The 27,266-nt window shown below is 41.3% G+C and overlaps 1 protein-coding gene across 1 annotated transcript in view; it reads left to right on the forward strand.

The window, feature by feature from the left end:
- RFX3 (regulatory factor X3) overlaps window positions 1–27,266 on the forward strand; it is a 132,916-nt gene that overhangs the window by 13,216 nt on the left and 92,434 nt on the right. Inside the window, exon 2 of the mRNA XM_067543060.1 lies at window positions 15,390–15,514. Coding sequence (XP_067399161.1) covers window positions 15,398–15,514 — 117 coding nt within the window. The 5' untranslated portion in view covers window positions 15,390–15,397. The remainder of the gene's footprint in view (window positions 1–15,389; window positions 15,515–27,266) is intronic.

Consider the following 27,266-nt stretch of genomic DNA (forward strand, 5'->3'; position numbering starts at 1 on the left):
GCATTGTTATGATTCTTTTTGGCGGGGGCTGGAATGCTGACACAGACATTCCCTGGCTCAGCAGCAACTGTATAGTGCAGTGTTGCAGCTGATGGAGTGTGATGATAATACCTCTAAGTGCTGCTGCTGCTCTTAGAGCTGTTGGCTCCAGAGCTGCATGCTCTATCTGTTGGCTGGGCAGCTGCCAAGTGCAGTCTGATTGGAGAGACAGGTGAATAGTGTAAAATTCCAGCTGGACATAGCAAACTGATCCTGGTTTCTGCCTGAAGAAACTTTAATGAGCCCAGGTTTACATCTTGGTTTAAGTAAAATAGTTTTCAGTTACCTTACAACATAGGGGCATCATTTAGTCCCAGCGTCCCAAGTGCTCATAGTGCAGCCCATTGGTTTGGGACTTGGCAGGTGTTCTCTGCCCTGCCACTATCAGGAGAGAGAGAGAGTAAATAAACTCCTGTAATGGATGCAGCCAGTATTTACCTGTCAAAAGAAGGAGGTTCTGTAACTGCTAATCTTCAGCCAGATTTTGTGTGATGCCCACTTCCCTCCCAACTTGTGACATCCTTGCCTCACAGAGGACTAAGATCCAGGATAACGGATACACGAATGGTGGAGACTGATTGATTAGATCTCCCTACTCGATCCCAAATGGATTGTTCCCGTAGGATATTTCTAGTCAGGAATTAAGTGTCCCCAAGACAATGGTTCCTAAATTTTCACTAAGGTGACCCACCCAATTTCATTTGGTCTTTTTTTGTGACCCACCCAAGGTTCAAATTTGGGGTGGGGAAAAAAGTCCAAAATCATAAGCCAGCATTATTCTCATCGTTCCATTTTGTACCCTGAATGGGTCACAAGAAAAGACAAAATGTGGGTTGTCTTTGTAAAAAGTTTAGGAACCACTATCCTAAGATAATTCTTGTGTAAGGCTCTTTCACAGTCTAATAGGGAAAGTTTCTTGTGTTCATCCTATATTTCCCTTTGCTGTTTTCTGTCTTATTATTTCACCCCACTGAAATCCTTTCCCTCCTTGAGCTTTGTACTCATCGAGAATAATTATATACCCCTCGGTCATTGACTGGCTAGGTTTTGCATATACCAGATCTTTCCTTGTCATTCTATCTTCTCCAGACCTTTACAAATTTCTGTTGCTCTTCTCTAAATACCCTCCAGTTTGTCAACACTGTTTTGGTGCTGGGATTATCAGACCTCAATGCAATACGATACAGCCAGGCAGAAGAAAACAACATGGTAGAAATAAGAGACAGCGAGGAAGTTCTGAACTAAGAGGGTTCCTCACAATGGCTGATGCTCATCCCTGTGCATTCCCCCACCCCTGCTATTATTTAGGATATAAATAGTCTGCTAGCCTTCTTCATGGTGCTGAATTTAAGCCAGTATGTTAGGAGAGGTAATGGGATGATGCAGAGGCTGCAGACCTTCTGATAATTACAGATAGGCTGTATAATGCTGAGAGATGTCCTGAGGGATTTTGTGCAGGAGGATTGTATAGCAGGGGGCATTGGAGAGTTTGGGCTGGGTTTCTGAGGTGGAGAACCAGACTAGTTTGTGGGACTCTGTCAGAATGGACTTAGGCTTGGGTCTTTTCACCTTTATCTTCCTAATCAAAGTCCTGTGAATTGTTCCTGATTTGCCATTCTCGCCCCTAGGCTATCCCTGCATAATAGCCCATTGCAATGTGATGAACACATGGCCCCAGGAACAGTTTCAATAACTACTTCCCTAGAACTCCTGTTACCAATCTCCTGAGCTCTCCTGTTGGTGAAAAATGAAATTTCAGTATGAAATGAAGCTTTAAAAAAATGTTAAGTATTTTCTTTGTCAGAAAGAATGAATCCAAGATGGAAAGTATGATTTTTGTGACTGTCCTGGTGCACTCTGGTGTAATTCAGTCCCACAGAGCCACAACATTTAACAGCCCATAGTGTTGTATTTAACCTGGGGAGTACCTACAACTAAGGCCTTGTCTACACTTGACAACCTAATATAGGTTGACTTACAGCCACCACTGTAATTACAGTGATGGCTGATGTCCACACTGCCCTCCTTGGGTTGGTGGAATGCATCCTCACAAGGAAAACTTCCATTGACCTAAGAGGGGGAGTGTGGGGAGCTGAGATTTCAATTTCTGCCTCATAAGCTCATAAGTATTATAGTGAGGTCTTTGCTGAATGTAACCAGTTTATTTACATCCTGTTCCTCTCAGGGCTGTGGGATAGTACCACATCTCCCTCTACCCTTCCCAGTTCCCTTTCCTCTACCCCCCACCCTCCACCTTCACTGCAAAGGCTGAGCACTGAAACTAGATTATTTATTCTGTTTCGCCTCCTTCCTGCTGCTACGATAATGGGTATTGGAGTAAATAATTTAACATGGCCATTGTGCTGAAGAAGGATAGTCCTATTTTGCTATCAATGACTGTAATATTATGACTATTACATTGTGGTTTTAATGACTGTAAGCTGTTTGGGGCAGAAAGAGTGACTTGTATGTTGTTATATGGAACCTAACACAATGGGACCCAAACTGCATTATCTAAATAAATTGATACATGAATCATGTGTAAGTGGTTCATATTATGAATTAGGCCTTCATCTTGAAAGATGTTAATAACTTTATTCAGTCTTTTTATGAAAAATGCATCAATTCTTAATCTGATTTGAAATAAGAAAAAAAATTGGTTATAACCCTTTCATTTGAAAAAGTTAAAAAGGTACTTGGGCAACTTGTGTATATCACTATTATACAGATAAATCATTGCCACCATTAATCACTGTCATTAGTTTTCTACACTGTATCATTGTCATCTTCTCCTCTTTAAATCAGTTTAGTCCAAACTTTTTTTTATAATGCAGTCATGGGAGTTGCATCAAATCTATATATAATAGGGAAAAAATAGAAATGTTGTTTGAAAACTTTCATTTAAGAGTCTTCAGTGATTTATAGAGATGAAAATTATTTTCTTATACTGGACATTATAAATATTTCTCTTGTACTAGAGACAAAAAATAGCTAGTGTAATTTTTTTTCTTTGTAAGTAAGCACAAGTGTTTGATTTCAAGTTCAAAGTGATATTTTTGTTGTTCATGGTTAAAAAGAAGACCATTTATTACTTCCTAATACTGTTCAGTATTTTGTTGTACAGACACTTATTTCACTATTTTTAATGCTGTTGTAAGAATACATAGTTGTATAAATTACATATATCTCAGGTATTGACAGTAAAGGATGTTCTGTCTGTATACTTCCTTAGTTAATGATGGTATGTTATTTGTGTGTGTCACATTCTGGGGTGCAATCCAGACCAGTGAGGGGTTCTGTCACTACGTCTCTAGCCAGGTATTATCAAAATTGATTGGCAATCACCTGTCAAGTGGCCATTCTTCGGCAACATAGAGGGGCAGGAACAGATCAATCTACATTTAAGCAAACAACGATATGAAACCTCATTTACTACAAGACTCCATGTCTCCTTCCTCACAGCTGGAATGAACTTTATCTAGGGATAACCCTCTGGAAAATGCATTTCAAAAGGGTGACTGTACTATAAAAGTGATGAGCAAAACACTCCAGCTTCTCTCTCTCTTTCACCTAAGAAGACAAAGGAACCAGCCCTTTGACTTTGGGGGGAAATCCTGACCTGAGACTTTGGTCAGCACAGTTGCTGGGAACATGTGGTAATGATTTACCTTGAACCAAGTCTAGCTTGTTTAGTTTTAGCTGCTAGAAAGCATTTTATTTTTATTTTTCTCGTAATCATTTCTGACTTTAATACGTTATATTTGCACTCGCTTAAAACCAGTCTCTTTTAGTTAAATAAGCTTTTTATCTAAACTAATTCAGTGTTGTGTTTAAACTGAACAGTTTGGTAACTCCAATTAGAATAGCAAACTGTTGAATAGAGGGGTAATGGACCTTTAATATCTGAACTGTCCAGGAGAGGGCTGTTCCATGGTGGTGTTACAGCTTTTGCGAGCAATCGAAGCTGATAGCCCTAGATTGCTGTGAGATGGTTTCTCAGTCATAATCATTTAAGTAGGTTACAAGCACCTTTCCAGGGCTGGGCACTTGTCTGTAATGCATTACAATAATGTGCATTCTCAAGGTTAGATGTGTTCAGCAGCTAACACAAAATTAATATCTGAATCCAAAATGGAGGTTACAATCCAAAGTGGAGTTCACAGTTTGACTCAAACATATCCCACTTTTTTACATCATTAATATGAATAAAAGGGGATTTGTAAAAGCCATGAATATAAGGGATATAGGACTGTTGGGCCATTTAACTGACTAGGGGTGGCCAGCCAGTCAGAGACGAAGAGCCAAAAAAAACCTATAGATACCGCAAAGAGCCACATTTACCTTACCCTCCACCGAAACTTCGCGCTGATGTGTCAGTTTCAGCGGCAGCTTGTCAATTTCACTTTGGTGCCCCATACAATGCGCAGAGCAAAGAGACGCATGCAAAAAGCCGCATGCGGCTCGTGAGCCGCGGGTTGGCCACCCCTGGACTAGACTAATAATGGACCATGGAGAATGGACTCTACATCCAGGATGTTCACAAAGAACACCAGTATATTGAGCACTACAGTGGTTTAAACTCGTTTGTCTTGGCAAAGAATAGCAAATCTCCCATTTTTTCTGAATAAAAAGATCTAGTAGTCAGGTACGGATGCTCTTTGACAGAGTTGGAGCTTTGATTGTATGTAAACATCCCCCCTCCCCCCCCCCATTTTGCTCAAAGAACCATCAGAAAAATAAAAACAGAGTCATAGTGCACTTAAGTATATTTTATTGGCCCAAGAGACTCAAGACCTTTTGGACATAGTTACTAATCAACCACTGACAATAACTCTGAGGCCAGTATATTTAGTCAAGGATGCACACTTCACTCAGATTCAGGATGCCTAAAATTTATAGCCTCAAAGCTGTGTGTCAGATGCTCATAAGATAATTATTTCTCACAAATTATTTCCATAAAGCTTGATTCAAGGACAAAACCTTTGAAATTTGCATATTCCAAATTATGGGAAATATTTACTTGATGAAAGGGTTTTTAGGCCCAACCATGTCCAAACCCTTATCACTACTTGCAAGGCTAGGTGAATATTATCATAAAAAAAAATTCAGTGAAGACGCATGTTGCTACAATAATAAACATCCTAAGTATCAAGAATCCTAGGATTGGAGCTAGAAACCCAGTTGTAAAAAGTTTCCTAAAGCAGCAGAGAATATCTGTCTGTCTACAATGCCAAGATCAATACCATGGAAAACTTAATCTAATCCTTCAAGCACTGACGAAACCATCATTTGAACCTGTTCATTATGTACAGTTGCTTTTGCTAGTAGTCAGCTAGGATGAGTATTTCTTATAGACTGTGATCTTAGAATCAGGGGGCACTGTCTGTGGAAGACCAGTTCTGTAGTTTTCACAATGACAAGGTGATACTGAGAATAGGCTCTGACTTTCCCCCTAAAATGAGTTATATTTTCTACTGATCTCAAAGTTTGTATGGCAGTCTTTTTGTCCAAAGCGTGGGTGTGAAGAAGAGAAGACCTGACATAAGCTGGACATGAGGAAGGGCATAAAAATTTATATGAAATCAAAGACACTCATCATTCAGTGAACGGAATGAAAGCTTCCAGAAGTATCTATCACCAAATAGCTGAAGTTATGTTTTATGAAAACACACAAAGCCAGTGACCAGGCACTCCAAAGAAGGCCTGGAGTTCATTCAGTGAGAAAAATAAATACTTTGTGGATGAAATGAACACAAGCTTTATACAAGAAGATATGTAAAACAGCTACTTTTCTGTGTCCAATATCTAGACCAGGGGTGTCAAACATACGGCCCCGAACCTTTTTGATCCAGCCCGTGTCTGGCCAGTTTTTTTGAGACGTGCCGCTGCCCAAAGTGAAGGCATTGGCACTTAAAGAGATTTCTCTGCCTACGGCATTGCTGGTTTAAGAGTCTGTGAAATGTCTTAAAGCGTCGATGCTGGACGCAGAGAAATCCCTTAAAGTGGCAATGCACTCAGTCCGGCAATACAGTCCTCCGTGATGCTGTGCTGCGGGCTGATGCTGCGCCGGCAAAAAGGGAAAGATGGCCCAAATTTTTCGGCGGAGGGTATTGCATGGCCCCTGTGAAGTGCAATTTATGAGAATTTGGCCTGTCACCATCAGCGAGTTTGACACCTCTGATCTAGACATTGGAGACTAAAAGTGCAAGTATTTTCAGATACCATTTTTGGCTGGCTAACCCTGCCATCAGTAGTGTTTTGTTGATTTATCATTCTTACTTAACCTTCTCTGTTCATAGTTATATTCTTTCCTGTGATTTTCCCTCCTTTGTTATCTTCCACTCAGCTGCGGCCAAAACCTCTAGTAGACAAAATAGTGTCAGAGAATAATGTGATAGATGTGATAGTTGACTTAACTGTTAATTTCCTTTCTTCTAACTATCCTACTTCTGAGTCTGATCCTGCCTTGGGAGACCTCATGAGATATTGCAGATGAATGTTAAAGAATTGTTTTTTAGAATTAGTTTTCCTAAGAAGACATATTTGTAACGTTGATAGATTACCTAGTAAGATTAAATGTAATTTAGATGCTCTATCAGGTTTTATTAAAATGTTGCTACAGCTTTGAAAGCACTTTTTTGGTAGGCCACAGCAAGCAGTCTATGCCATATCATTTTGGCAAAAAGATCTGTGCTGCTTCTATGTATAACTGGAGATGGGGAACCCTATTATGATGACTAGTGATTGGTACAGGTATGGGAAATTAATAAGTAAACCAGTAATAAAAATTTCCAGTCACTGTGCCTTTTGTGACTCTTCCATTGGGAATTACCAGAAAGGGTCCATGCTCACTTGTAGTTGTCCATGCTTCTTCCTCTTGGGTCCTCCATAGTGAGGTTGGCATTATCAGTGATGTTTGGAGCTACAGAATCAAGTTTATGGACTTTTCCACAGTTTTGCATTTATTCCTTCTCTTCCTAGAACCCTTGAGACGGGGAACAAGATATTTTGCTGACTAAAATATGTCAAATCAGTCCCTATCTCAAAAGCATCCAGCTGCCCACCCCTGTCTATTTTATTATCCCTAAGTAAGTCAGAGGGGACAGACAATCCAGGACTAATTTTCTCCAAATTGGTTTCTTAAAATTTTTTTTTAAATGTGTTCAAAACTTCCTTGTTTTTTCCCACTCAGAATCATGCATTGAAAGTTGTCTTTTATCTTAGAAGTAGATTAATAGATTCCATGATCAGAAGGAATTATTGTGATCTTGTAGTCTGATCTCTTGTATAACACAAACCTTAGACCTTCCCCACAATAATTCCTAGAGCATAGAAATAGGTGTATGGAGCCCACCAAACGTTAATGAAGATTGTAAGAGCTCTTATTTAAAATTATTTATTTGATATATTTATTTAGATTTATACAAAGTATAAAAAGAAACCATAGTATTTATTAAGATCTGTTCACATTTATAACATTGCTTAAGAATTAAGCACTCTATATTAATTCATTTGTTGATACTTAGATGGTCTAAGAATTTTACTTTATTGTATAAATCATTATGTTGCCTGAAATTCTTAATGAGTGTATTGGTCATTCACTAATATGAGTAGGTAAGGTCTAAGATTAGGTTTTCATTCTGACCAGTAAAAGCCTGTCATTATTGCGTGCGATTAGAAGATTTAGTTTACTTTGGCTTCTAAGATGTTTTATTTAGCCTTCTAAAGGAGAAAAAAAGAAATTTCCTGCTACACTTGAAAGTAAATTACAGGCTTTTATTTTCAGCATTGAATTAAAACCTGCTATGTTATTTGGTGTAGACAATAAAGTGTATGTAGTGGAACAAAACTTTGCAAACTCTGGTATATAGAAAAGTAAATTAGTTCAGGATGAAGGAGCCCAATAAAAAAATAAATAGTTACGATTAAGCTGACACATTTATACAGTACCATTTGATAGATAGTTCATAAGGTCAGGCTCTGAAACCATTCAGTCTGGTATGTAAAGTGCTGAAAACAGAAGGATCCCTACTGTGAGATTGAGTGTATTAAATAATCTTTCGGAAGCTTGACAAACAACATTAGAGTACGCAAAATTTGCAGTAAAACATGTATTCTTAACACAGTTGCTTTGCCTGGATTTTGCCTATTAGGCTGAAGAAATGCTAATCTTGTCACATGCAGCAGCTGTTTTTGTGCAATATTCTTTCCCTTCTCCTAGGGGTTAATTAGCCTTCTTTCAAAATGTGGCCTATTTAGCTGTAGATTCGCATGATTCAGCCAGTACTTCTGATACAAAGAAGAACCGTTAGCAGGTGGGTGTGTCCTAATGCTTAATTAGCCAGAATAAAAAGGTCCTTTGTCAAACAAGCATCTGTTGCTTGTGATACACCTGACAGTCCCATTAGGCAAAGATGACTAGACTGAAATTGGGCACATCTCTCCTGCAACAATATACAGTTCATTTACATATGTGCAGCATTACTGAAAAACTGCAGGGGTTTATTTAGTTTATCAGAATGGATTAGTGTGACTGATAAATAAATATCACTTAAAGAAGTCCTGTAAAAGAACTATACTAACTAAATTACTTCAGGATATGGCACCAGCAACAACTGCCAGTAAATAGGGACACCATAAATGTTGGATGTAAAACAGAACATATTTCAGGTTTAAGGAAAAACCTGTGATGTGTGAGCAAACCATGTTAAAGAATTGTCCTCGTGGTGTGAAAGTTGATATTGGAGAAATAGAGAAGACAAACCAAAATACTTCAGAATAGATCTGTATTAAGGCATTAGGTTTAAATTATCTGCTTAGCGAAAATTGGCAGCAGGATTTATATTCCCCAAACATGCTTTAGCGTTCTAATTGATCTACTGTTAAATCAGCCTACAGAACTAATCAGTTGAAGTGCCTCTTGCAAAATATTAGTTAGGATATATTGTAGCTCCACTGAGAGAGAGACAGCAAGTTACATCCTTAAAAATAGAGGGTTATTTTTTTGTTGTTCTTGTGATATACTAGATTCTTAAATTTGCTGACTAAAGCTTTTCCCTATGAGGGTGTCTACATTTGGCATCTTTTTCACTGTCGTTACCATGGTTAGCCACTGATTGGAGCAACTGTGGGAGCCCTTGTGTAGATAGGGCTCCATGTTGCTTCAGGTGTGTTAACCCGTTTCATCTAACCTTGCTCACAGCATGACTACATGACGCAAAGATTAATGTTAAAACACTGGCATCTGACAGTGCCTTTCTCACTCTGTTGCTCTGATTGTTGATGCTGTACCACTGGTGATAGCAGGTTTCAGAAATGTTGGGCAAAAATGTAGTGTGGGAAAGGCCTGTGACTAAAATCATACTTTTGTATTTTTTGCTAGTATAACCTCCTGGTCACTGCATGTTGCAAGTGCCCTTCTGTGCCCAGTCCACAGAGTATGTGAATCTGTTACATCTCCAAGCTACAGATCCTGGGGCCTTGTCAACACTAGAAAAATTTTCTAGACTTAGTTATAACGGCAAACCTTCCTAGTGTAGCTACAGTTTATGCCAGCATAAAAATGCTGCTTCTTCCAGTAGTATCCCTGAGGGTGCTCCATGATAGATGTGCTTGTGTCCCTGTGCTGCTGATTGGAGAACTTTGGTAGTAGTGTCTGTTAGGCCCATGCATGCAACCCTCTTCAGTTCCTTTTCAACTGCCCCTGGCTAGAAACAGAGCTACTTGCTGTTCATTAAGCTCGTGGTCTATCTGCTTTTGTACAGTTTGCTAATAGTATAGTATCTGCTTTTGTACCGTTGTTAACAGTGCCGCTGTTAATACTATAGTTATAGTTGTTCTCTACCCTTTTTGTTATTTTACCCCCAAAATAATAAAAAAAAAAACCTCCCCAAAACCCCCAAACATTATTTTTCTCACTTTTACCTGCCAGGGATCTTTCTCCTCCCAGCAGGGTATGCTCGGTTCAGTAGGCTTCAAGAAGTGCCTCACTTGCAAGGAGGCAATTCCAATTGCAAACAAGCACTCTACGTGCATTTGCTGCTTCAGGGAGGGCCACATACAGAAAAAAGTGTAGCATCCCTAATCATGTTCTCGCAAGGATGGAGAGCTTAGGCAGAAGATTATCTTCATGGAAGCGCAGGATTCACGTTGAGTCCTCAGGCAGGTGTGAGTCTTCTCTATATCTAAGGTCTCAAGATCAAAGAAGCAGGCTGCTGATCCCTCTCATAAGTCATCTAAGACGAAAGCGGGAAGTCCTCAGAGTGAGCCCTGAGATAGCTGTAAGTGATTTCCAACTCGCACAATATCTTCGGCACCATCAGAACCGAGACCCCCACAGTTTGGTACCCATGGCTCGTGGAGACTACCAGCACCTGTACCCCTGACTTGCCCATGGACCTGAAGGGAACAGGCGCTGAGTCATTGGCGCCTGGAGACAGGAATAAGCACTCCACTAAAAAGGTACGCGAATCATCATCGGTACTGTCATTGACATCTCATCTGGCACTGGTGCGATCAGCATGGAAAAGGTCCCATTCCCTCCTGGGCACCACCACTGACACAAGGGCAGTTGGTAGCAGTGGAATTCTACCACTCCAGCGACCTCCACATGTTGAATGCAACAGGATCCTCATTTCTCAGTACCAGGATCTCTGTACCATCATGGTAGATGTCAACTCCCACGGCCGGCAACATCAGTCAAGGACTACTCCATATGACCGAGATTGGAAATGCCTGGACCTTTTTGGCAGGGAGGCATACTCCTCTGCCGCCCTCCGGTTTCGTATCGCTAACTACCAGGCCCCCACAGCAAAATACAATTGTCAACTATTCAAAGTTGACTGACTTTATTGAGCGGGTACCATAGTCACATCAGGACCAATTTAAGGCAGTCGTACAGAAGGGACAGATAGTAGCACGGACATTGCTGCAATCTGCTCTCGACACCATTGACACAGCAGCAAGCTCCATCTCCATGGCAGTGGTGATACGACGAGCATCATGGTTCTACCTCTTGGGTTTCCCAAAAGAGGTGCAGTCTACTGTTGAGGACCTCTCCTTTGAGGGCACAAGACTCTTTGCAGAAAAGACTGATGCTTCCTTTCACACCTTAAAAGATTCCAGGGCTACACTCTGGTCATTGGGTATCTCTACGTCAAGACAAAAACAACGATTTAGTGCCCAATCCCAACATAGACCATATACATCACAATACCAACCCCAAAGACACTATAGGCTGCAAAGGAAAAAAGGGAAATTTCCTAAACAAAAAACACCAGGCCTGCAATCTTCATCGACCCAACCTTCTTCGTCCAAACACCAATTTTGATGGGCAGGTTGAGGTGCCACTAAACCACTCCCTCCAATTGATACAGCTGACCCACCCCTTCACACCCATTTTGTCACTGATTGGCAGCATTCCGCAGTGCCTGGGAATGCATGACATCAGACTGATGGCTTCTAGAGATAATTCAAACTGGGTACTCCATCCATTTTACCTCCCCACCGTCTCCACAACACTCTTCCCTGTCCTCCTTCAGGGACCCTTTTCACAAGAGTTTACTATGACAAGAAGTTGATCGTCTCCTTCAGCTCAAAGCCATAGAACCAGTACCTCAACATCTAAGACGAAGAGAGTTCTACTCTTATTTCCTAATACCGAAGAGGAAGGGAGGTTGGAGACCCATACTAGGCCTCAAAGCTCTGAACAAGTTTGTCAAGATGGTCTCTTTATCAACGATCATTCCAGCATTGGAACAGGGAGACTGGTTTTTGGCCCTTGACCTTCAGGATGAATACTTTCACAACTCAGTCTTACCGGCTCACAGATGATTTCTCAGATTTATCCTGGGACAAGACCACTACCAGTACAGAGTGCTTGCCTTCAGGCTATCATCAGCCCTGTAAGTATTTTCCAAAGTTCTCTGTGGTAGCTACTCCCTTACTCTCTCAAGGGATAGTGATCTACCCTTACATTGACGACTGCCTCCACAGAGCTCACTCTCTCCGGGAGGCTCATCGGGTCAGCAGAGTGACCATGAACTTTTTTACAGAATTGGGTCTACAGATCAACGCCCAGAAGTCAACCCTCATTTCAGCATAAGGCCTGGAATTTATAGGGGCTGAACTTGACTTTTTATATGCCAGAGCAATCCTGCCTCAGCACAGATTTCTGTTATTAGCCTTGCTTACAGACACTATTCAAAGCAGCCCGCAAGTATCAGCTAGACATTGCCTCCAACTCCTGGGGCATATGGCAGCAGTCACAGCAGTAATACCACATGCCAAGCTTCACATGCGATGCCTTCAAATGTAGTTCAGCTTGGTTTACAGACCAAACAGAGACAGGCTGGACAAATCCCTGTCATCTCTCATCAGGATCAAAAACTCCCTAGATTGGTGGAAGAACCCAACCAACGTTTGCAAAGGGATCCCCCTTTCCCAAATCTCACCATCATTGCTTCTGACCACTGACACATCGCTGATAGGTGGGACACACATCTAAACAGCCTCATGACACAAAGCAAGTGGTAACCCTCAGAGATATCCCTCCATAGCAATCTCCTCAAGCTAAGAGCGGGCAGGAAAGCCTGCACTCATTTCCGGCTGCTGAATGCAGGATCACACACGAGGATCCTAACAGACAACATAACCTGCGTGTATTACATCAGTCGGCAGGTGGGAACCAGATCACCCTCCCTATGCATCGAGGCGATCAGGCAGTGGAATTGATGCATCTCCCACAACATTCCATTGTCTGTGGCTTACCTGCCGAGCTTCCAGAACTCAATAGCAGACAGTCTATCACAAGTTCCCACAAGATCACGAGTGGGAGATATTTCAGACCACATTCAAATGACGGGGGACACTGTCCATGGACCTGTTTGCCACTCATCTGAACAAGAAATGTCCACACTACAGCTCCAGAGCAGGGATGAGATGTCATTCACTGGGCAATGCTCTCCTCATTCCCTGGAGCAAGGAACTTCTCTGTGCCTTTCCACTGTTTCCATTACTTGCCAAGGTCCTGCTCAAAATAAAGAGAGACAGAGCCCCCGTCATGCTGATTGCTCCTATCTGGCTGAGACAGACTTGGTTTTCTTACCTGTCACAGTTCGCGACATGTCCGCCGATCTGTCTTCCAGCCATACCATATCTCATCTCGCAGGACAAAGGATGCACTATACATCTCAATTTGGGGATTCTCCACCTCAAGGCATGGCTCCTGCTTGGTTCCAACCCTTAGAAACCTCCATTCAAGAAAGGTACAAGAGATGCTATTACACAGCTGAAAGTCCTCGACTCAATGCACTTACCTGCAGAAATGGTTCAGATTTCAGACTTGGTGTTCTGCCCAGAAGATTTCCTCAACAATGGCAGCTCTATCACATATCCTGGACTATGCATTGATGCTAAACAAGTCAGGCCTATCTCTAAGATCTCTCAGGGTCCATCTAGCAGCCGTAACAGCTTTCCACCAGCCTATTGAGGGATACTCAGTGCTGTCACACCCAACCATTAAGAGGTTTCTCAAGGGTATAGTAAACCCAATGTGGGACCTAAACCTGGTACTGAAAGGACTGACAAGGCCATCCTTCACACCCATGGCCACCTGTTCACTATTGCACCTATCCATGAAGACGGTCTTCCAAATAGTGATTACTTCGGCCAATAAAATAGGGGAGATAGCAGCTCTGATGGCACATTCACCCTACGCAGTATTCTTCTCAGACGAGGTTATGCTTAGGCTGCATCCAAAATTTATCCCTAAGGTAACTTCTCTGTTTCACATGAATCAATTGATTCACCTTCCAACTTTCTACCCGAAACCTCACCAAGACAACAGGGAGGCTAGATGTCAGGAGAGCTCTGGCCTTCTACTTAGATAGGATAAGAACTTTCAGGAAATCTTCTAGACTTTTCCTTTCAATTGCAGACAGATCCAAGGACTCAGCAATGTCAACCAAGGCTCTCTAGGTGGGTCTCGACTGTATTAGGCAATGTTACTAAGCTCACATAACCCCTCCAGACTCAATTTGTACACATTCCGCCAGGTCAATTTCCTTGTCTTTGCCTTTTTCAAGAATGTCCCTATCTCAGAGATCCGTGCTACCTGCTACTCTCCTGTTTACACATCCATGGATCACCTTAGCCCTTTTTTTAAATAGCATTGTACTGGGTGCTCATGTTGAGTTGCTTGTCTGCTCTGACCCCTAAATTATTTTAGACCCCTTGGTCCAGGTCTGAATTTCTTGTTCCTAGATGTATAATTTTGCATTTGGCTATAGTCTGTTTATACTATACTCATATGAAACAAGAAATAACTGGCTTTAAGAAATTACCTGAATCATCTAACTCACTGCAGATTTTTCTGCTTCTCCAGATTTGTTGCTTCATAGTTGATTTCCTACCTGAATTGTATACTTCAAATAAGTCAGATACATTTCTGTTCATTAAAAAATAGAGATATTTGAAGCATAAGTGAAAGCAGAAGGGGCCCCTAAATATTTGAGTGTGAGTGTTTGAGTCTGCATTCTTATGGGGGGAAAATGACTTACACATGGTGACTGTTCAGAGACTATGATAGAAAAAGAATTATTTCTGGTATTACGTATTTTACTCATTGAACTTTTTCAATACATTTAACTCATTATATGTCAGTATTTTCTGAAAACTGATTATACTGGATATACTGTAATTTAGAAATGCTTTTTTGTAGAACTCATAGTTCTCTAGAATTAAAGACAGTCAGCACAGTGAGGTAGTGTTTGAAGGCTGTATAAGAAGGCATGTTTAATGCTGGCTAAATAAAAATGAAATATTATAAGTACAATTTCTAGGATTAATTGTATTGTTTGCTATATAGATAACTTCAAGTGACTTCCATGGAGTTGCAGCTAATTTACCCTATTATAAGTGGAGACAAATCTGGTTAATTTCTCTAAAAATTCTTTACCTCACAGCAGTAAATCGGTTCACATGCATCTTACTACTGAACTAAAATATAATGTAATGTTAAACTATGAAAAAATAATTATTATTGGCATCCAAAGCTTGAAGTACTCCGTTCTCAGTTTTCTATCTTGTGCAGCAGGCTCTAAGCAGGCCATAAACAGACAGGGCAGTAATCTGTATAGTACTACATACCAATTTTCATATATCAGGGTACAGCAGCACTTTGGGATAAGGAAATGTGCACATAGCTATGTAATATTGAGAAGGGGGAAATCTTTTAGCTAATTCCCAGATTAGAATTTCGACCAATGTTACTCTTCTAAAATTTGCGTAAGGAGCAAACAAGCAAAAAAGTTCATGTGGTATACTTGATTTTACATTTTAATTTTATTCAGAGACCACGATGCAGACATCAGAGACTGGGTCGGACACAGGTTCAACAGTGACTTTACAGACATCTGTGGCTGGCCAGGCAGCAGTGCCCACGCAGGTAGTGCAGCAAGTACCTGTACAGCAGCAGGTAGGTGGCTGTTAGTCTTGGAAAACGCATGAAAAAACAAGTCATAACTGTGCATTTCCTCAGATGTAATGAAGGACTGATTTTGTATAGATCTGCTAAAGGAACTCTTCTAACTGTTTTTATCCATTTTATTTTGCTAAAACCAAAATAGCTACATAAAAAGACATATTGCTGCTGTGATTTATTCCTTGAATAAGCTCTCCAAGACATTTATCAGAGGTATCTAACTAACAGAAATATATATGTGGTAGTAACAATAGATAATATAATAATCCACGTAACGTCGTAATTTAGCATTTATCTAAATTATTAAATATTCAAGTTTATTTATATGAAAGGTTAATAAGGATAATATTCCTGATATGAATGGCCAGATTCTTTCCCCTTTTTGTTTTTTACCCCCTGAATCAGTGTAAAATAAATTCAAAATGAGCATTACTTTGCACCTCAATTCTAGTTTCCCTGGAGATTCTTTCACAACATCTGTGAAGATTTCTGGGCGAGAACCATAAGCAATTTAGCACAGAGTGGTTTTCTTATTAGGAAGTTGTACGCTAAACACTGATGACACCCTTGACTAGAAAGCCCCACACTAAAATTCATTTCAGCAGTAGAACCTGTGCAAGATCTACAGTGTAAATTGAACCGATTTTGGGAAATAGGGAATTGGGTGTAAGAGTTGTGCCATATATTTCAAATCCTGTTCAAGGTTTTCTCATACATGTAAAAGTCAGAATTTAGTTACGAGTGTTTTGGGGATAGTGGATAATATTGATGTTATCTTGCACTGAGAACTGGCTTTAAATAATTATAGAATCATAGACGTTAGAAATGGAAAGGACCTTTTAGATCATGTAGTCAGTTTTCTTGCCAAATGCAGTCTTGTTCCCAAGAGTAAACCATTTCTAGTATTTTGTCAAATTCAGTTTTAAAATCCCAGGTGATGAAGTTTCCACTGTGTTCCAAGGGCCACTGTTCCCCTGCCTTGTACATTTCATTGCTGATCAATTTTTCTTGGTAGTCAGACTAAACTTTCTCTCTTCTAATTTCCTCCCATCACTCCTGCTTATATTTCTTTGTACAATATGGAATAATTTGACTCCCTTCTAGGACATTAATTCAGCAAAACTACTTAAGCACATAGTTAACTGTAGGCACATGCTTAAAATCATCTCTGTTCTGCAAAGCACTTAAGTCCCATTGAAGTCAAGAGGATGGCAGTGTATGCTTAAGTGCTTTGCTAACTAGGGATGGTATTAAGCATGTGCTTAAAATTAAGAATGTGTCAGTGCTTCTGCTGAGTTTTGTGGATAGTTATGTTTTTCTGTCTCCTTCTTCCTTTTAGCTGTTGCTTAGCCAATCTATAGTATGTATTTGGTTATTTTAATCTTTCCTCATAAATTAATCCTTCTAAGTGTATCATCAGTTGTGTAGCTTTTCTATACTTCTTCCAATTTCTTTCTGTTAATGTGGTGCCCAGAACAGAACACAATAATCTAGGTATGGTTGCAGTGGAGCAGTGGCTGCTGCTCTGATGTCATGCCATAAGGTATGCAGGCATCTGAAAATCACATTGGTCTATTTTTGTAGCCACATAGCAATACGTGAGTTTGTATATTTTGTAGACCATTATCAACCTTAGTTCTTCTTTGAGTAATTATCCCTATGGGTGCTTCCCTTCAAGTTTGTATGTGCACCTCAGATCAGAGATTTTTGGCACCTGTATCTGCATGGTCTGTGCTGCCTGTCCTCTGTACACCCTTATGCTCTGATCCAAGGTCAGAGCAGACCTGCCGTTGCTCCAGTTCCTTCTCAGCTGTCCACTGCCTGAAATGGAACCCTGGAGTGTCAGTGTACCTCTAGTCCTAGCTAGCTTTCTTTGCCTAATTGTCCAAATAGGAACTCAGAAGCCTCAAAAGATATGAGACCTAAGCCACCTTGAAGAAAAGGGATAAATCTCCTCAGAAATCTGTTAGCAAGGAGACATCGCATCCTGGTACAGGTACAGTTGAGGCTCCAAGACTCTTCCTGAGCTTCCTGCACTGACTAAAAAAGACTTAGTGCTCCCTGCTCTGGAAAGACTCTTGGCATGTAGCTTCATTTGGTATTAATGGTGATCCCTGGCACTGAACCAGCCATGCAAAAGGGCTCCACCACTTTAAAGAGATCAACACTGGCACCAGCTCCTCTGCTGCCTGCTCCTTAAACAGGGTCCAAAAACATTGGGCATTCTATTCATGATCCTATGCCATCTTTGGTACCAATGGTTTTGACCATGGTGAAACTCAGCTCTCCTATGTCCTCCTTCCCAGTACTGAGCAGATTCCTGTTTCTGAGGACTCCTTGCTATAACCATTTTTCAGGTCCACTGGCCTTCCTCTATGTTCTACCTCAGTGGCCCTTCTGTAGCTCCTGGACTGCATATGGAAACCAGTACAATAGAGCACATGCTTTCAGGAAAGACCGCCAGGAAAGAGAGCCACCTGTTCTTCAGATCCCTCCTCATCTCTACACTAGTCATGAGGAACCAAGAACTGTGGGCTGATACAAAGGGAACACCATCTACTAATAATTCCTTTTCCTCACTGGATGAGGCTGTAAAGCCTCCTCCACATTCCCATGCAGATTACTTCAAACTTTTCCAAGAATTCAAGAAAAGAATATCTGAGTCTCTGCAAATCCCTCTGGAAGAGGTGCAGGAGTCACAGTACAGGAACAGTCAACATGGATTCACCAAGGGCAAGTCATGCCTGACCAACCCGATTGCCTTCTATGAAGAGGCTCTGTGGATGTGGGGAAAGCGGTGGACGTGATATATCTTGACTTTAGCAAAAATTTTGATACAGTCTCCCACAGTATTCTTATCATCAAGTTAAAGAAGCATGGGTTGGATGAATAGACTATAAAATGGATAGAGAATTGGCTACATCTTCAGGCTCAATGGGTAATCATCAATGGCTCAATGTCTAGTTGGCGGCCGGTAACAAGCAGAGTGCCCCAGGGGTCAGTCCTGGGGCCGGTTTTGTCAACATCTTCATTAATGATCTGGAGCATGGGGTAGATTGCACCCTCAGCAAGTTTGCAGATGACACTAAACTAGGGAGAGTGGTAGATACCCTGGAAGGTAGGGATAGGATCCAGAGGGACCTAGATAAATTGGAGGATTGGGCCAAAAGATATCTGATGATGATCAACAAGGACAAGTGCAGAGTCCTGCACTTAGAATGAAAGAATCCCATGCAGACTGGGGACTGACGGGCTAGGCAACAGTTCTGCAGAAAAGGACCTGGGGGTAACAGTGGATAAGAAACTGGATATGAGTCAGCAGTGTGCCCTGTTTGCCAAGAAGGCTAATAGCATATTGGGCTGCATTAGTAGGAGCATTGCCAGCAGACCGAGGGACATGATTATTCCCCTCTATTCGGCATTGGTGAGGCCACATTTGGAGTATTGTGTCCAGTTTTGGGCCCCCCCTCTACAAAAGGATGTGGACAAGTTGGAGAGAGTCCAGCGGAGGGCAGCAAAAATGATTAGGGGGCTGGAGCACAAGACTTATGAGGAGAGGCTGAGGGAACTAGGTTTGTTTAGTCTGCAAAAGAGAAGAATGAGAGGGGATTTGATAGCAGCCTTTAAATATCTGAAAGGGGGTTCCAGGGAGGATGCAGCTAGGCTGTTCTCAGTGGTAGTAGATGACAGAACAAGGAGCAATGGTCTCAAGTTGCAGTGGGGGTGGTCTATGTTGGATATTAAGAAAAAGTTTTTCCACTAGGAGAGTGGTGAAGCATTGGAATGGGTTACCTAGGGAGGTGATGGAATCTCCATCTTTAGAGGTTTTTAAGCTGCGGCTTGACAAAGCCCTGGGTGGGATGATTTAGCTGAGGTGAGTCCTGCTTTGAACAAGGGGGTTGGATTAGATGACCTCCTGAGGTCCCTTCCAACTCTAATCTTCTATGATTCTATGATATCCTTCATACCACCTCCTAAGACTGGATGGCCTTTTCAATAAATGATGCCTTGCTAGAGTCAACGAGAACAGTATGTCAAACACCTGCCTCTGTCCCCCCACTTGGAAAAGAATGGGCAAGAAATATTATGTTCATTCCAATGGCACAGAATACCTATCTGATTATCCTGAATTGTTTGATTGGTTGACACTATGAATGAAACAAATGGCATTATAAAGAGCTTAAGCGGCTGGACCTTTTCAGGCATAAAAGTTATTCCTCAGCCTTATTACAATTTAGAATAGCAAATTACCAAGACATAATTGCTCAATACAGTTATACAAACTATAGTAAATTTCACTCATTTTCCTGACTATCTTCCACAAGAACAAAGAGATCAGTTCCAGGCATTCATCTCTGAAGGACAACTAGTTGCCGAGCCTCATTAGATGTAGCAGACACAGACTCTCTGGTTTATGGCAGTTTCAAATATGTAATGGGCCATAGAACCACCCAAGAAAAAACCTAGTTTCTACCTCTGTGGTTGCCCAGCTAACAACCTGCATCAAACCACCATTTTGATATATTGGTCAAGAGCTACAAGTCACTCTGGATGTTTCACTGCACTACCCTTCTGCTTCCCACTTTCTGCCTTGTGGGGACCATCTTTCCCCTTTCATGCACTCAGGAAATTCATCACTTTGAACCAATAGATGGTAGAAGTCATCACATCAGGCTGTGCCATTCACTTCAGCTCCATTCCTCCCCTCCACCCAGCCTCCCTGTCTGTTTTCAGGGACCCATCTCATGAAGATTTCCTAATATAGGAAGTGAAATGCCTCCTTCAAACACAGGGAAAAAACTCAGCTCTAGATACTTTCTGGTGCCCAAGACGATGGAGAGATAGAGACTGATCTTGGATCTCAGAACACTGAAAATATTTATCCAGACTCAGAGGTCCAGGATAGTGACATTAGTAGCAATTATACTACCTCTAGATCCAAGGGACTAGTTTGTGGCCCTCAACCTCCAGAATGTGTTTTTTCATGTAGCAATGCATTAGGCTCACAACACTTCCCCTGGTTCATGGTCAGTCTCGAACATTATCAATAATAGTTACTTCCATTTGGCCTCTCTACTGCCCCAAGAGTCTTCATGAAGAATCTTTCAGTGGTGGCTGTCCAGCTGAATAGTTAGGAATGGTGGTCTTTCCCTATCTAGATGACTGGCTCCTCAAAGACGGATCTTACAATGAGGTACAATCAGCAATAGAAAAGGCCCTACCTCTTTTCAACATGCCGAGGCTAATCCTCAACAAAGTCCATTTTGATACCTACCTAGTATATCAAATTCTTTAGGATCACCCTGAACTCCCAGACCACCAGGACACACACAGTGTCAGACAGATTCGTCACAATGTTCAACCTAATCTCCCATCATCAGATAAGTCCTCAGACAATAGGGAGAACCTGCCTGCAGCTGTTGGATCACATTGCAGACTGCACATTCGTGACATTTCACACCAGATTAAATTCCTGATGCCTTCAGGTGTGGCTCAGAACCATCTACACCCAACAAACACAGTCTAAACAAACTGGTTTCCGCTAAAAGGCCTTGAGTCCTTCAGTTAATGGAAGGATTCCCACAAGACTTGTATAGGGATCTCATTCACATTGTGTAGGAAGTCTCATTCACTCATCCACCTACACAAAGACCATAACAGATGCCCCTCTGATAGGCTGGGGTTCCTACCTTCAGAATAGAGCTAGTGCACAGCTAAAGAATCTGTCTTTCACATCAGTTGATTCAGTTTGGTATGCATGCAGACACTTTCTACCTGTAATCAAAGGCAGTCAGAATCATGATGGACATCAGAGTGGCTGAGTTATACATAAATTGCCAAGAAGGAGCAAGATACCTCTCCTTGTGCACAGAAGCAGTAAAATTTTGGGATTGGTGCATAAATTGACACCTTAGCTGCATACTTACCGGGTCTGCAGACAATTATTTGAAGGAGAAGGGAAAGTTATTTAATTGTACAGTAGCTGGGCCTTCAAAATGTTCACATTCACTATGAATGTTTCACTACCTAACGTCCTTCACGTGCTACCAAAAATCTGTTATCAGAGGAGTAGTGATCCATGAAACCATCAATGTCATCTGGCAAGGGAGATCATGTATTGTGGCACCACGTGCTCTCATACCTGTTCCCTCTATATTGACGCCATATTCAACTGTTTCGGCACCAAGACCACATCTTCCTATTTGAGAACTTACCATGTCATCGGTACCAGAATCTTTACTTCTTGCTTCCACAAAATTTCTTCCATTGACACCGTCTTCAGTTCTAGCTGATACTAGTTGTCTGGGCTTTCTGGAGAGCATCTAAGACATTACGGCTATGGAAGGAGGTCATAAAGGCATCATGGCCATTGGTACCCACTTCCTTGGCCTTTGGAATCTTATATGTTCCAGTATACCTGGAATTTCTGGATGCCTTGGGGACATCCTCAGCATAGAAGACCTATCTCAACTACCTATACAAAACTAAGGTCTCTGTCTCCTGAACAACTGAGAAGGGAGTTATATCCTCCACAACAGTCAGAACCATCTCAGGAGGTTTCTCCTTTGGACAAGACTTATAAGAGACAGAACAGTCTATCCCTTCACACATCTCTTCATCCCCGGATGAAGCAGTGGTCCCAGAAACTTCAACATCTACTCCTGATGATTGCAAGATTCTGAAGTTCATGAGAAGAGTAGCCTTGACACTTGAGATCCCAGTGGATGAAGTTAAGGACAGGCCAGTAGATTATTGGACATCTTGCACGCTTGGTACCAAGATGTCTAGCTCTCCCAGTCAACAAGGGTCTTTCAGATTCTGCTAAAATATTGTGGCAGATACGAGTTTCACTGGGACTCACATTGAAATGTGTAGACTGGGTACCTACCATCCACTTGCTCTGAGTAACTTTATACTTACTCAGTTCTGGGATCTCTTGTGGCTATAGCTGCAAATGAGATCTTGCTAGCATCTACTGTAAGCATAGGGAACCTAAAAGATTAGACCTTTTTGGCAGAAAGTGTTGTTCACCTCTAGCCTGCAGATAGGGTTTTCTAATTACCAAGAGGTATTAGCCAGGTATGATTTCGTACATTTTTGTATTGTATTACAATTTATTTATAAACTCTAAAGAGGAATTCAAGTCCATCTTAAAGGGCAGCTGGCTGTAAAAACGACACTGCAGACTGTTCTGTAAGCTGTTGATATGGCATCTAAATCGATAGGAACACTTATAATAATGCACAGATCCTCTTGGTTCTTCTATAATATCCCTAGAGAATTGCAAATGACTGTTGAGGATTTGCCCTTTAAAGGTTGTAATTTATTCTATGGTCTTCTAAGGCAATACGTAGGTCATTGAGGATATACGCACCAGCCCCAAAATGCAAACATTTTTTGGACTTCAAATGTAGCATAAGCAGCTTGTGTGCTATCAGTCCAGGTCACACAACTTTTCAGAAAGCTGCAAAAATTATCTGGAAAACCATCAACCAAAATATCGTCGCCCCTGCCTCTCTCATCTTCCAGGCTACAAAATTGACTCAGTGCCTGGAAGCATCTTACCAGTTACTTCAGATATTTCTAACCTATCTCCTCCCATTGAGGATGTCCTGTCTCACTGCCACCACTTCTGTATTACAATAACATATCAGAGATATAAGAGTTTGTGTAGTAGGTTATACAGTCTCATTCCCAACTCCACCCTCTCTCATCTTCCCCGTACCTATTCAGGAACCCCTTTCACAACAGCATGTTTAGAACAAGCAGTACAATCACTTCTAGCTCTCAGTGCAATAGTGGAGGAACCACACCTCCTGAAAGGCAAAGGATTTTACTTGAGGTATTTCTGGACTTTAGCCTATCGTAGATCTCAGTACACTGACCATTTACATCAAAAGGGGCAGAATGGAATTTAGCAATAATCATGCCGATCCTAGATCTGAAAGACTATACAGTGCTCTTGATCTCCAGAATGTGTATTTTCGTTTTGCAATCCATCTGACATACAAACAGGGCTTTGCAAATGAGCTCAGAGAGGTCATACCATACATAGGGGGCTGCATGAAAGAAAGCAGAGAGGTGATTGTCTGAAATGTGACAAATAACCAGACATAGTTGGGAACTATGGCAGAGCCCAGGGAGCGTAGACAATACAAACCTTGACAAGGGAACATAACTAAGGAGGGACAGGTTTGAAAGTAATAGCAAGAAACTTAAATTTGATTTGATATGATATCAAATGGGGAAACCAATGGAGGAATTAAAAAAAGGGGAGTTACATGATTAACCTGATTGACAAGGAAGATAAGTTTAGTGGCAATATTTTGTATGGACTGAAGGGAGACAATGTGCGTATTTGGGAGTCCAGAGCCTGGAAAGTTGCAGTAATTCAGACAGGATGTAAAGACAGCTTGAATTTGACTGTGATGGGCAACAGAGAAGAACAGATTCTGGAGGTGTTGAGAAATAAGTGGCAGAATTTGAAATTATATGAAAGTGTGGCACAAAGGAGGAGGAGTCAAAATGTCAATGTAAATGTGTACAGGAGACTGAAGGATCGTCGATGAAGAATCTAAGTGGGGCAGCTGCCTGTCCAGTTTAGGTATGAGGGATAGAACAGCTGCTTCCCACACCTTATGAATTGAGAGGGTAAGTGGAGTCCTCTCTGAACAATGACCCAAGACACATGTGTGCACGTGAGAAGGGAGAGTGAGTGGGGTTAAGGTTGAAATTTTACCTCACACGAGAGTTGGTATCTTCTTCCTAAAGATGAAAAAATCAGAAAACAGGCAAAAAGAAATGTAATTTTAAATATCTCATGATTTTAAGCTGCTATTGTGATTTTTTGGGGGTGTGTGTAGGTTTCATGGGGTGTATGTCATGGGCTGGCCTGGCAACCAAGCAGTTAATGCAGGAACTGCCAGCCAACACTGATTGGCAGCCTCAGAGCAGCTGGGAGAATAAAAGAGTTGTCTAGAAGGAAATTTCTGTCTACAAACTGCTGAGTATCTGCCCAGAGACATTACCAAGAGAAGGGACAACCAGATCTACAGGAAGAAGCCTACAGAAATCTGAGTTCCCCTACAGATGACTCAGACACTTAAAAACCGAAGGGATTTCCGGATTTTTTGACTACCAGGAGCTTTGTCAAGTATAAGGGGAAAATCCACACACCCCAGCGGGACTGAAACTAGCCTAGAATGGGACTGCCATAGAGATGCAGGCAAGAGGAGCTGACTGACTGCCCCACCAGATCAAGCAAACTTGGTGAACATTCCATCTGCCCAAGATTGTGCACAGGAATAAAAATGTGACCAGTATTGGAGGGGCACATTTTGTGCCCCTGCTGTGGCCTCAGGGCTGGAGGAGCTCGCTCTCCTTTCAGGGCTGGTTCTGTCCCTGTGGCCCTCCACACGTGACCTGAGGAGTTGTCAGCTCCTGCCCTCGCCCCAGAGCCAGATGAGTTCTGTGGCCCTGCCAGTTATTGGGGGGCCTGTGCCCCTGCTTGACCCCTGTTGTACATGCCCCTGCATCTGACCAAAGGGGGTGTTGTTGCACCAGCACATCAGCTCACAGGGCTTTTGAAGGCCTGGAGTTGGCAATGCTGGCTAAAGTAGGAAAAAGATAGAGGTTAACAGTGCGGAGGTGATGCTCTCTTATCCTCTCTTTCATGCAGGCATGGGCATATCCATGAATATAGGTATCCCTCCATGTACAGTCACAGGGAGATGATCTACCCCATGTAGTTATCCTAGGTGTTCCTTACTGAGAGTTTGCTGCACATAGTTTTATTTCAAATATAAATTCAAATATATGTTTTTTTTCTGTGTTGATAAATGAAAACAATTTTCAGAAATCCTGGATATATACCAATTAATCAAAATATTCATTTTGTGGCAGTTAGCCTAAAGCTACATCAGTGAATCTATATTTGGTTCATTTAAGTATGTACATGACAGTTATTTTTAAATAGAATTGCTATTTTCTCATAAAACTAATGAATCTTTGAATTTTATTAGAAAATAAAGTAATACATCATATGTGTGCTACGTTTGAGTAAGCAGAAATTTCTGTATATTTACATTTATGGTGATATAAACGAGTTATTTTTAGTGCGTGACACTGTTTTAGATTAGGTATTTTTAATTAAAACTAATTGCAGCATTTCATTTTTCCTAGCAAACTGTTACCACATTTCTTTAGTATTTACATCATTCTTAAATGACACCTCATGGTTGGGTTGCTCAGTGTTTGTTTTCATATTGTAGTGATATCTGTCCTTGGAAAAAGGATTCTGCTTTTTTTATGGAGAAATACTATTTATCTGAAGGAGGGGGAAATTAGTAAAATAAAAAGCTAAAACTGACAGCTCTTTTCCTGGAGCTGTATTTGTGTTGAAGTGTCCTTTATGTTGAGTAGACAGCAAATTAGTATCTGTCATTTTCTTAGATATTATAAATCCTTTCTTTGCATGCAGCCAAAATAAACATGACTCTTTTAAATGTCCGATTCAGAGCTCGTGAGTCAGACAAAACTCCCATTGTCACCAATGGGAATATAGGATTCCCTCATGGCAGCAAGGAGAGCCGGTGTCAGGCAGCCCAAATACAGGCATTATGGAGGAGGGGGAAGCCTGCCCAGGATTCAGCATGGTAAATGGGAGTTGAAGAGCACTACAAAACCCTGCATTAATGAGGAGGCAGGACAGGAAACAGCAATTTCTTTCCTGTCAGCTTCACTTCCACCCTACCACCCATTTCATCTGTGAGGGAATAAACGTCTGCCTCTGGAAACCAAGCCGAAGAGGCCAGGAACCCTCCTTTTTCTTAAGCTTGTTATGGGGCAGAATGGTCACAAAACACTTACAATCCCTGCCTCTCAAAAAAGTCAGGACTGAGAGCTTGACAAGGGACCTAAGGAAGAAACAAGGCAAGCAAATTGACTGCATGTGTCCTGCTGATTAAACCCAACCTTTGAGGGAGGCCTTGACGTCTTTTATATGTAATTACTATAAACATTGATTGAAAGTATACTGAAGGAAATACATAGATTCATCCTAGACCAATCACAGCAACCCCTGTAAGTCCACACAGATGGGTCAATAACTTAATGAAAACGGCATCAAAAACATTATTCAAATGGTGGACAACCATTTGACATTTTTCACTCAAACAAGATGCTAACATCACCTTATTGGCTCTGCATCTGCTTACTTAAGAGTTTTCCTGGGTAGTACAGCTCTGGTAAGCAGAGATGTTCACGCTGGATCTCTCCCAGAAGCTGCTTTTGTATAGTTTTATCCCTGAAGGTGTCTCAGTATTGATCTGAAATAGTCCTTATTGTTTGACCGTCACATACTACAATTCTCATATGTATGCACAGATTTTTGGGGTCAACTGAGTTATATAGGGGCTAGAGTATTTTTTCAATTATTAATCTGTTTGTTTGTTTATACAGATTGGGGCCCTATTGTACTTTACAACATGAAATAAAAGACAGTCCACACCAATGTATGTGGGTTAGGATATGTTACTGACATTTTGTGTTTGGAAGCATTTTAATTAGGGCTGACTGGAAAACAAGAATTCTATTTCATGAAAAATTTCAAGATTTTGAAATTAGTTTTTCCCCACTGGAATGAAACTGGGACTTTTAGAATTTTTTTCATGAAATAAGAAAAATAACTAGTAGCCCAGTGGTTAGGACACTCATCTCAGATGTGGGAGACTATGTTCAAGTCTTG

Source organism: Emydura macquarii, unplaced genomic scaffold, assembly GCF_026122565.2.
Source record: "Emydura macquarii macquarii isolate MOO-44397 ecotype Brisbane River unplaced genomic scaffold, CSIRO-AGI_Emac_v2 contig_767, whole genome shotgun sequence".
Classification (NCBI taxonomy): Eukaryota; Metazoa; Chordata; order Testudines; family Chelidae; genus Emydura; species Emydura macquarii.